Consider the following 12299-nt stretch of genomic DNA (forward strand, 5'->3'; position numbering starts at 1 on the left):
CTCCCCTCGCCCCGGCCCCCTATCCCCTCTATGGTTTGCCTCCCCCCCAACCCCTGTCCCCTCGGGGCCACTGTCTCCCCCTCCCCCGCTCCACACTAGCCCCATGGAAAATGGGCTCTGCCACAGCAACCTGTGCTTTTATGACACGATCCATCAGCCTGATGGCCTGTCCTCACCCATACTCCAGGAAGTCAGCCAGGGAGGAACAGAGACTCAGCCCTTGAGTGGTGACCATGGCTCCTGTCTGCAACGTGGCCGTCTGCACTGTATTTCACCCTCCTTCCTCACGTGCGACCCCTCGGGCACACATCCTCTCTCCCTCTCTCTTCTGCAGAGGAAATGGCTTTTAGAGAGAGAGCAAACAAATCCATAAATCTATTTGGTGTGGTGCTGAGGCTGCTGTCAGTGTGCCCCGGTAAATCTGTGCATGGCTGGGCGTTTCCACGACTGATCCCAGAGAGAGCCGGTGTCTGGTTCCCAGTGACCCAAAGGCCACTTGAGAGGAGAAGCAAATGAGAGGTCTCTGAGGTTTTCCTCGCCTCATTCTCTTGCAAAAAAAATAATGCTCCTCCCATTGTTCACCCAAAAATAATTTTCTTTTTCCAACACATGGTTCTTATAAGACAAATTCGGCACCTAAAACGTGAGTGCACCCTCCCTGTGCATGACTCCTATCATGCAGGGTGTCACTGTCTCCATCTCTGTGACCCAGACTTGGTTAATCCAAAGTCAATCTCATCAGAAGGCCTGAACTAATGAAGCTGATTCCAGGCCTGCACTCTGGTAATGCTGAAGTCCAGACAGGGCAGAGCAAGGAAACTGGCGCCCAAGCCACTGAGGAATTTAATTTAGTGTTTTCAGAGGACAACCTTGGACCTGAGAAGGAGTGACTAAGAGTCTCTGTGTTTCCATCTGAGATATAAGGCAAAGTTTCAGCAATATAACATTGGCATAAGGACATCTGGGCTTCCTAAACTTCTGATGAAGTTGTAGATGTCTTTTCTCTTCATTCTCTGATTGAGGAATATCCCATCCCCTTTTTCTTCCCTCAAGAAACAGAGGAACTGTGTTCTGATGGGTGGGATTTAAAGCCCTATTTTCCACCCAACACATGCCTTTGTATTTCTACCAGGAAGTTGCCAGTATGTTTCCCTAAAAGTCCAGTATGGTGACACCATGTCACTGTGTTGGACCTCAGCATAATCGTGTTGTGACAAGTGTGAGGAAAGATTTTCCATCCCAAAAGATTGATGTTTTCTTGCCTCTAGTGGATTTCTGATGCCGTCATGAAGGCTGATGAGTACCGTGGATTTCCAGAGCCATCTGGGTGAACTCAGGGCAATTCCGGCCTTTCAAGGACAGATGGAGCCAGGCAGCGTCCTTGGAACCTGCAAAGCAGTTCAAGGCCAAGTCCTTGTGTTCTCACCTGCAGCTCATTGTCTCACGGGGCAGTCTGGGGAGGCAGCCAATGATGGGATGATGCTTACAGACACCAGCATTTTTCAGAAGACGAGATAATATCACAGGGAATCCCTTCCATTAAAAGCTCTGCTTTCTAGCCCAGCACTCTCAGCCGGTAATGATGGGTTTTTTTTAAATGTGCGAAGAGGTGTAATTTTATCTTCCCTTTTAATATACTCTCTTATGCAGGAAAATAAGCCAGTAGGCACCAGCGTTCTGCAGCTCATGGTGACAGACAAAGACTCCTTTCACAATGGGCCTCCCTTCTCCTTCTCTATTTTGTCGGGAAATGAAGAGGAGGCGTTCGTGTTGGACTCCGACGGGATCCTGAGGTCAGCCGTGGTCTTCCAGCACACGGAGTCTCCAGAGTACGTGCTGTGTGTCCAGGTATGGCCTCATCCTCTACCTGTTGCAGGCCAGCTTTCTCCTCTACTACGGGCTCTGCCCCTTGGTTGTTTTGTTTTGTTTTGTTTTGTTTTCTGTTGAGCAAGTCAACATAATTCATTACCGTGTAGGAGTGTTCCCCTTTTAATCTCAAATTCAATTTCACACCAGTAAAAGAGGCCTCTGTGTGTGAAATTGAACAGGAAGGAAAGGAAGCATCATTGTTGAAAAGGGACTTTCCTGCAGGGTGTGCTGGGCCGATGGTCTCTGGCTTAAATCTGTATTCTGAACACTTCTCAGGCTCCATATGAAGCCCAAGGACAACTCACTGGTCAAGGTTTACTGCTTGGGGGTGGTTGTCATTTAGTTGCTAAGTCATGTCCCACTCATTGCAACCCTATGGACTGTATAGCCTGCCAGGCTCCTCTATCCATGGGATTTTCCAGGCAAGCATACAGGAGTGGGTTGCCATTTCCTTCTCCATTACTTCTTGGTACTGAGAAGTATTTCCCGGATCACCCCACTTGGGAAACGACCAATCCTTGTCCTGGTGTAATGAAGCTATTAATTTTTCATATTAATATTGATATTTTCATATTAATATTTCATGACCTCTGCTTTTTAAGAGACCTCTGCTTGAGCTTCCCAGATGGCACTAGTGGTAAAGAACCCACCTGCCAATGCAGGAGACATAAGAGACACAAGTTGATCCCTGGGTTGGGAAGATCCCCTGGAGGAAGGCATGGCAACTCACTCCAATGTTCTTGCCTGGAGAATCCCATGGACAGAGGAGCCTGGAGGGCTATAGTCCATAGGATAACAAAGTTGGACGTGACTAAAGAGACTTAGCACACCACACTTCTTGGTAAGTTTCCCCAGAGAGGGGAAACAGGAACAGGGACTCGGGTGGCAGTGGCCTCCCAACATTTCAGCTTCCTCAAGGTCGTGATGTCGAATGAAGGGAGACCAAGAGGCGGAAGTGGCAGTTACAGGAAGGGCATGAACAGAAGCAGGAAACGAGAGAGTGCTAAAAAACCCCCTGGTTGCAAATTTTGCCAGTCCCAAGACGTGGGTCCCATCAGTGAGACTGAGTGACTGTTTTTTAAGCACAGTTGGCACAGACAGCAACCTATTATTAATAGTGGCAATGATGAGAGTAGTCTTTTGTGTACCTTATCTCTTTGGATAAGTTATGGCTTACCCTACCCCACGAAACCTTTCAAATTAATGACTTTTGGCTTGAAGCACATTGATAAACTCTTCAATTGTCACCCACTCCTTCAACAATATTATGTAAATGACTTTATATCACAGTTAGAGGTCCTCAAGGTCAAGGAGAGAGTTTTAGTACCTTCTCACAGAAGCTACTGGGGCTTCCCAGCTGGCACTAGTGGTAAATAACCTGCCTGCCAATGCAGGAGATGCAAGAGACTTGTGTTCGATCCCTGCATAGGGAAGATCCCCTGGAGGAGGAAATGACAATCCACTCCAATATTCTTGCCTGGAAAATCCCGTGGACAGAGGAGCCTAGAGAGCTATAGTCCATGGGGTCGCAGAGTTAAACACGACTGACTGATTTGAGTACACACAGAAGCCAGTACAGTTCTTTGCCTACCTTCTCTGGCTGTTAGCATATTTCACATCTCAGACTTTGTAAACACCATGGAGAGCTTTCTGCTACTTGTCCCTTATATTAAATTTACCACCGAGGCCCACATTCTGTTTCCAGAATGTCTCAGCGTGCATCAGGTATATACCCTTTGCAATCTCCCCCCTTTATTCTAAATTGTCCCATACTGAGACTATTGCAAAACCTCCTGGATGTTCCTCTGGCTTCAGCTTTATTCTTTCTGATCTATGTCTGTACCCTTTCCAGGCTAATCATTCCACTTTGATTATCTCATTCCACTAAACCAGAGGTCAACAGACTATAACCCCTGAACCACATCCTGTCTTCCACCTGTTTTTATAAATAAAGTTTTATGGGAACTCAGCCTCTCCAGTTCATTTACATATGCTCTGAGCTGCCTTCTTGCTGGAAGTTGAGTAGTTGATACAGATCATATAACCCCAAAACTTAAAGTATTTCTTGTCTCGCCCTTTACAGAAAATGGGTGCTAACCCCTAAACTAAAAACATCTGAGCTCCCTATTGCCAGAAACCTTGTGAATTCTGACTTGTTCAGACACTGAATTTTAGGCTTTTTAGGCAGACATGACTGTCCAGTTCTTCTTAGCCCACAGGACCATGGGTCTGTTACCTTACACCCAGTGGCTTCTTGCCTTTCTGGCCTCTGATCGTTGAGTGGGCAACCTCTGACCTCTGGGGTCTGAACTCATCATTGTCCTTCAGGGCTCTACACGGTTTGAGTTCAATTTCAGTCCTATTTACTAAATCAGTCTCCCTGTAAGTGAATTTTCCATTCTAGCATCTCTGGTTCATATCAGTTCAGTTCAGTTCAGTCGCTCAGTCATGTCCAACTCTTTGCGACCCCATGAATCGCAGCATGCCAGGCCTCCCTGTCCATCAGCAACTCCCAGAGTTCACCCAGACTCACGTCCATCGAGTGAGTCAGTGATGCCATCCAGCCATCTCATCCTCTGTCGTCCCTTCTCCTCCTGCCCCCAATCCCTCCCAGCATCAGAGTCTTTTCCAATGAGTCAACTCTTGGCATGAGGTGGCCAAAGTATTGGAGTTTCAGCTTTAGCATCATTCCCTCCAAAGAAATCCCAGGGCTGATCTCCTTCAGAATGGACTGGTTGGATAGTCCATTTTAAAAAGCATGTGGTTATGGAAATAATAAAGATAACAACAATCACATTAACTCTCATGCATCAGGTACTTCTGTGGGTCAGGTCTGTGCCAAGTATGTTGCAATCACGTGAGTCTTAATCCCCACAGTACAAGAATCCTGTGAAGTAGATAGGACTATTTCACTCAAATAAGATACAAAAATTGAAGCTTGAAGAAGTTAAGTGACTTATTCCAGGCCAGACACATAGTTAGAGGAAGAGCAAAGATTTGAACTCGGGTCCATGAGATGACCAAGCTCCTGCTTTCACACTGCCTTCCACATACAAGGACATATCTCCTGAGGTATCTCCTGGCCGCCCCCATCCTGAGATGCCCACCCTGGGGCCCCAGCTGCTGCGAATCTGCCCTTTGCAGAAGTCCTCCGGCATTGACCACCTTCACGTTGTATGCAGCAGGTCCTCAGTTACGATCTGTCAGGGTGTTGGTTCTGTCAGTCCTTACAGAAAGAAGGAAGACAAAATGGCTTTTTTCAGGCTTTTCTCATTGTACCACCCTTTATTCTAAGCCTCCATATTGTGTCCTTCTCACTTGAAATAACGTTGTTTCTTAAATGTACAGAAAAGTGCTGTCTGGTCCCATGCAAAGCAAAGAAGCCAAAGACAACCAAGATTTCTCTTCTAAGTGGGAATGTCACTTTTTGAGGTTCCGCTGTGGCTTCTGTCCTAAATTAAAACACAGCCAGCCTCTTTGGGGCACTGTGGATCTCACAGCACCCTGCATCCCTCCGTTCCAGTTCACCCCCACTGGCTTTATTATGTTGACACATTTTATTCTCATAGCAGAGTGCGCTTATGGGCACCAAAAGTGATAAGTCACTCCTCTTACTTATATGTACATGCTCAGATTTTGTAGAATAATGACAAGGGATGGAGGGAGCAGCAATGTGGTTAAAGGAGCAGACACTTTCTATCTGGGTTATGTTGCTTTTTTAAAAGTTATCATGGGCTTTTGCCTTACTTCCTCATCTTCCCTCCCTGCTGGGTGATTTTAGGCGAAAGATTCTGGCAAACCTCAGCAAGTGTCTCACTCCTACGTCCGAGTGCGGGTCATTGAGGAGAGTATCCACAAGCCCACAGCCATCCCCCTGGAGATTTTCATCGTCACCATGGAGGATGACTTTCCTGGTGGGGTCATTGGGAAGATCCACGCCACAGATCAGGATATGTACGACGTCCTCACATTTGCACTGAAATCGGAGCAGAAGAGCTTGTTCAAGGTGAACAGTCACGATGGGAAGATCATCGCCCTGGGGGGCTTGGACAGCGGCAAGTACGTCCTGAACGTGTCGGTGAGCGACGGCCGCTTCCAGGTGCCCATTGACGTGGTCGTGCACGTGGAGCAGCTGGTGCAGGAGATGCTGCAGAACACCGTCACCATTCGCTTCGAGAACGTGTCCCCCGAGGACTTTGTGGGTCTCCACATGCATGGGTTCCGGCGCACCCTGCGCAACGCAGTCCTGACCCAGAAGCAGGACAGCCTGCACATCATTAGCATCCAGCCCGTGGCAGGCACCAGCGAGCTGGACATGCTGTTCGCGGTGGAGACGCACAGCAGCGAGTTCTACAAGCCGGCCTACCTCATCCAGAAGCTGTCCAACGCGAGGAGACACCTGGAGAACGCCATGCGCATCTCGGCCATCCTGGAGAAGAACTGCTCTGGGCTGGACTGTCAGGAGCAGCATTGCGAGCAGGGCTTGTCACTGGACTCGCATGCGCTCATGACGTACAGCACGGCCCGCATCAGCTTCGTGTGCCCACGTTTCTACCGGAACGTGCGCTGCACCTGCGATGGTGAGTGCGGTTTGGAGCGTCCCCTCCGCTGCCTGGGCTGTGTGAGGCGGTTTGGGTTACCGTCCCCGCATGCACGCCTTAGTTCATTCACTCACTGGACCACCCACCATGTGCCTTCTCACCGTGAGAGATGCCGGGGCTGCGGGGTGATCAAGACAGGCTCAGCCCCCCTTTGGTGGAGCATGGAGCTTATGGGCAGCCTGACATACAAGTGGGCGGGCATTGTCCCTGCAATGAGCATCCTTAGGGGACCCAGTCAAGGGGGAAGTTTTCCTGAAGGGACTATTCTCTAGGTTGAGATGAAAGATAAGCAGGAATTAGTCTTTGTCTGTCTGACTTACTTCACTTAGTATGATAGTTTCTAGGTCTATCTGTTATCTGCAGATGGCATTATTTCATTTTTTATGCCTGAGTAATGTTCCATTACACACACACACACCCCACATCTTCTTTGTCCATTCATCTGTTGATCATAGATTGCTTCTGTGTCTTAGCTACTGTAAATAGTGCTGCTGTGAACATTGTATATGTACTTTTTTCAAATTAGAGTTTTCACCTTTTCCAGATGCATGCTCAGAAGTGGAATTACTGGATCATATGGTGGCTGTTTTTAGTTTTAGATTTTTAGATTCTTCAGATTCTGTTTTTAGATTCTCTGCAGAATCTCCATACTGTTCTCCACTGTGGCTGTATCATATGTCATGTGATATCACTTATATGTGGAATATAAAAAAATGATAGAAGTGAACTTACAAAACAGAAATAGACTCACAGACATAGAAAACAAACTTATGGTTACAAAAGGGGAAAGGCAGGGGAGATAAATCAGGAGTTTGGGATTAACAGATACACACTGCTGCATATAAAACAGATAAACAACAAAAGATCTACTGTGTAGCACAGGGAACTGTATTCAATATCTTATAATAGCCTATGATGGAAAGGAACCTGGAAAAGAATATATATTATGTATATAAAACTGAATCACTTTGCTGTATACCTGAAGCTAACACATCACTGTAAATCAAGTATATTTCCATTTTTTCAAAAAAGGAAAAGTAGTAATTAGATGTGTGAAAAAGCTAGTAGAGGGACAGCATTCCAGTGGAGAATGTGTTTGTATGAGGCTTAAGGGCAAGATAGTAGCCTACACCAAGGGGGTTGAAAGAGCTTTCTGGTGATGACAAAGGAGACTTATGAGCAGTGATCACACAAGAGCCATTAGGATGAAGTCCTAGAAATCATCCCAAAGCAGTGGGAGCCATCGGCTGGTTTGAGGTGGAGAAGTCACAGAATCAGTCTGTATTTCACGGAGAGCTTGCTGACTGCTAAGGGGATGGGTTAGATGGGCCGGGCCAGAGGCAGGGAAACAAATTCAGAAGCTACCAGGGTGCGTAAGGGCAGCTGGGTTTGCTTGAGTGAAACCTGAGGGCCAGATGTTCGGGAGCACAATTGGGGGTGGGTTCGGCCCGCAGAGTGGCGGAGATGGAATGGTTCCTGTTTGTCGATGTAACTAGAGTCACTGAACTTTGACCTTCCCTGCTCAGAGGCCATAGCTGCACAGAGTCGACCATGGTGGTCAGCAAGAAGCATTGCTCGCTCCCTCTTTTTTTCTCTGACACGTGGTGCTATAAATTCACTGCCCTTGTCAAAGAAAATCACACCCGGCGTTTTCCTAGCCAGTATGAACTTGACCCAAATGGACTGTGGCCGGAAGAGAAGCCATTCATAAAACACCCCTTTAGATCATTGAGGACAGACATGGCCCTCACCCTCTCCCTTTGCAGAGAGTTTCGAGTTGCCCTTTGGAGAATGAGTTCATCAGAAAAAAGCCCCGGAAATCACAGCTCCCTCCGGGAGACCTTTCTATGACCCCCACGCAGCCTAGAAGCATGCAAGCTACTCCCTCTGTGGTCCCCAGTGAGTTCTGTTTGTGTTTCCATCAGGTGGAGATGCAGTGATGTCCAGACTGTTGAGTATGTAAGTTAGCTCCAAAGTAATTCCAAGCATGCATGCATGCTAGGGGAAATGTGTTTCTGGCAGATGCCACCAACATGCAGAATTTATGAATGCCAGCTGTCCAGACCTCACCTAGGTTCCCTTTGTAGGCAAATTGATTTATGCACCAAAGGTCTGCTAGAGCCTTCCTGCAGGGATTCACAGCACAGTTCAAAAGAGGTTCAAGACAGGACAGGGCGGACCCTGCAGGAGAAGCTAAACCAGCTAATTAATCCTTGCTCTCTGAAAGCTTGTTTCATTCAGTAAAAATCTGCGGTGGCAGCAATGTTTTGTGTTAGTCACTCAGTCTTGTCCGACTCTTTGTGACCCCCTGGACTGTAGCTCGCCAGGCTCTTCTGTCCATGGAATTCTCCAGGCAAGAGCATTACACTGGGTAGCCATGCCCTCCTCCTGAGGATCTTCCCAACCCAGGGATCAAACCCAGGTCTCCCGCATTGCAGGCAGTTTGTTTATCATCTGAGCCACCAGGGAAGTCCATCAGCAATGTCTTAGGTGCTGCAAATTCAAAGTGAATAAAAGACACAGTCCCTTCTCTCCGGAGCTGGCGGCTGCGAGCTCAGCTTTGCAAGTCCCCATTTGCCTTAATAGTATTATAAGAAATGCTGGGGAGGAAAAAGGCACAGAGTCCGTGTCACAGCCAGAGGAAAGCTTTCGGTGACATTTAGATGAGACCAGAGATCACTTGTGTTCTGGGTTTTGAAGGATGAGTATGAGTTCATCAAGCAGAGACAGGCAGAGGGCAGGCTTGGCAGATTTTCTTTACAGCAGGGATTTAGAGGGGTGATTTTGTTGGAGAGAGGGGTCTTCCTCTGCATCTTTCATGAGACACTGATGTTATATTTTATTTTTTTATTTTGGCCACACCATGCATGGTATGTGGGATCTTAGTTCCCCAACCAGGGATCAAACCAGTGAGCCCTGCAGTTGAAACACAGTCTTAACCACTGAACCGCCAGGGAAGTCCCCAGAGACACCAATGGTTTATTTTACTTTATTTTTTGATTTAAAGCAACAAGATCTTATTATCTCACAGTTCTGTAGGTCAGAAGTGCAGGTGGATACAGCTTGTCATCTGGTTCCTCTGCTCAAGCTTTCACAAAGATGAAGTCAAGCTGTCAGACACCTGGGGCTCTCCAGCCAGAGGCTCAGGGGAAGAATCTTTTTCCAAGCTCACTTCAGAGTTGGCAGAATTCAGTTCCTTCTGGTTGTAGGGTTAAGAATACTGTTAGTCTGCTATTAGTGGGGACCTCTCCCTGGTGGCTCAGCAGTAAAAGAATCCGCCTGTAATGCAGGAGATTCAGGTTTGATCCGTGGCTCGGGAAGATCCCCTGGAGAAAGAAATGGCAACCCCCTCCAGCATTCTTGCCTGAGACCCATGGACAGAGGAGCCTGGTGGGCTATGGTCCATGGGATCGCAAAGGGTCAGACATGACTGAGTTACTAAACCACCACCACTCTCAGCCTTAAGGCGCTCCTTAAAGAGACACTGATGTTTTAAATGCAGCGAGTTTCAAGGTGGTAGCCTTGCCCAGGACTCTTGTTCTCGAGTCCCCATAAACCCTTCTACTCACAGGAGACCCAGAATTCTGGAAGTTTTTGTGATTCAGTCCCAGACATCCCAGGAAGAGGCTTTCTCAGTCTAGAAGGGAGCATTTCCTGAGCGGTAACTCTGCAGACTCAGGCCCACCTCTCAGCCTCTTGCCACCTTTAAGTCACTCGTGTAACTAAGCTGTAAAATAAAATACTGAATTTTAGTGGTAAAAGGACCTCAAAACACCACCTGGTCCAGTCCCCATGTTCAGCAGCTTTATATGATTATTTCCATTTTATAAATGCAATAGCTCCCTGCCTTGCCCAGGGCATATAGCTGGTGAGAATGGCATACTGATTCAATGTAGTTTTATGTTGGGTCCTTGTTTTATTCCTTGCATCTTAAGAATAAGAGCTCTTCCATATTTTATTCTTGGGTCCTTGTTTTATTGCGTCCTAAGAACAAGAGCTCTTCCATTTTGTATACGACTTATAACCCCGATGCTATGTACACTATAAGAATATTCAGATAACCCCATTGTTCCTGACAGACTGATCACCAGTCTCACAGACCCATGGCAGGATGGCAGAGGGACTTGGACTCCAGTAGGCCTGTGACTTACTAGAAAAGCTCACTACTGAGCCCTGCACTCAAATATAACAGGAGGCTTTGAGTGGAGCCCTGAGTCAATATGCATGTAGCCTGGTGACCCTAATTCTGGTGGTTAGGAGAACAAACTCTAATAAATCTCACAGCAAGATAAAATAGAAAAAGTTTTCTGTGGGTTCAGGGGGTGAGCTCCTCATTATAATACTAATAGTTCTCTCACTTTTCCAAAAGTACCGTATCAAATGAAAATCCAGTGAAAAACTGTTAAGGAAAGCATTAAGCATTTTAGGCATTTTCTCATATACTGGAAAGGAGAGATAATTGAAGTCAGTAAATGCTCCTAGCCCACTCCCCCACACACACACCGTAGTGTTGGCTGCTGTTTAGCCTGGAAGGTTGGCAGATACAGTAAATGGACTTTCCAACCACTTGGTGGAATAATTAGGAGATAAACAGAGGTAGCGATCCTTTCTGGGCTGTGTAGAAATATTCATACAAACTTGGCGTCAGTAGTCTACCCTCCTCCCAACTTCCATATCATCTTTCTCTCATGGAGACTTTTTTTGGGTTGAATTAACATCATTAAGCATCTTGAACTAAAATGCTGGTTTGCTTTGACACAGTGAAAGCAGGCTTGAAATTTAGTGCCGAAGAGGTTTATTACATTCCAGCCCCCATGGAGCATCATGTCTGAGCAGACGTTTAAGGGTTCTGCTGTCCTGAGATGGCTCCTGGTAAACCTTGGGTGTTCAGGGGATGTTGGCACTTGGGTAAGAAAACCTGGGGAATGATAAACGCCCTTGAGCTCCGATGAGGAAATCAGAGGACAGAGTATTGGGGCAGTGGTGATGGTCCATTTGAGAAGATTTTCATTGATTTTTTAAAAATCTGATCTAGATACATATCAAAAAGGAGAGACACTTGTCCAAGAGAATGGACTTGCCCCGAGACCATTAGCATTTAAGATTGGTGTGTTTATGAGTGTTGGTGGAAGTGGGTGCCTGATTTGTCCAGTCTTGGTTCAGACATGGAACCCCGACTTGAAACTGAAGCTCCATTCAAATGCATGGAGCATCTGTCACGGGTGAGCTCAGTGCTGTGGGGTGAGGTGTCAGCGCCGGGCCCTCAGCCAGGGGCAGCCCACTGTCGGAAGGCTGTGCAGGGTGGTAGGAGAAGGCCTGAGGCTGAGGCCGCTGCCCTCGGTCTGAAAGGATGCCTAGAATCAGACAGGACATGGGGAGGAGTCAGTCCAGGCTGGGGAGCTGTAGAGCTGAGCGATGGAAGTGAGAAGCCCTGCGCAACCAGTGCAGAGGGGGAGGCAGGGACCAGCGGCACAGCTCACACTTACTGAGCTGGGCTGTTACTGTTACTGTACCTGCTGCAACCAGTGCACAGAGGGAGGCAGGGAGCAGCAGCGCAGCTCACACGTACTGAGCTGGGCTGTTACTGTTACTGTACCTGCTGCAACCAGTGCACAGGGGGAGGCAGGGAGCAGCGGCGCAGCTCACACTTACTGAGCTGGGCTGTTACTGTTACTGTACCTGCTGCAACCAGTGCACAGGGGGAGGCAGGGAGCAGCGGCGCAGCTCACACTTACTGAGCTGGGCTGTTACTGTTACTGTACCTGCTGCAACCAGTGCACAGGGGGAGGCAGGGAGCAGCGGCGCAGCTCACACGTACTGAGCTGGGCT

The 12299-nt window shown here is 47.6% G+C and overlaps 1 protein-coding gene across 1 annotated transcript in view; it reads left to right on the plus strand.

Moving 5' to 3' along the window:
* The window catches only part of FAT3 (FAT atypical cadherin 3), a 644263-nt gene that overhangs the window by 580438 nt on the left and 51526 nt on the right, over positions 1-12299 (plus strand). Inside the window, exons 17-18 of the mRNA XM_010855186.1 lie at positions 1651-1848; positions 5651-6449. Coding sequence (XP_010853488.1) covers positions 1651-1848; positions 5651-6449 — 997 coding nt within the window. The remainder of the gene's footprint in view (positions 1-1650; positions 1849-5650; positions 6450-12299) is intronic.

The sequence above is a fragment of the Bison bison genome, unplaced genomic scaffold (genome assembly GCF_000754665.1).
Source record: "Bison bison bison isolate TAMUID 2011002044 unplaced genomic scaffold, Bison_UMD1.0 scf7180017864356, whole genome shotgun sequence".
NCBI classification, from domain to species: domain Eukaryota; kingdom Metazoa; phylum Chordata; class Mammalia; order Artiodactyla; family Bovidae; genus Bison; species Bison bison.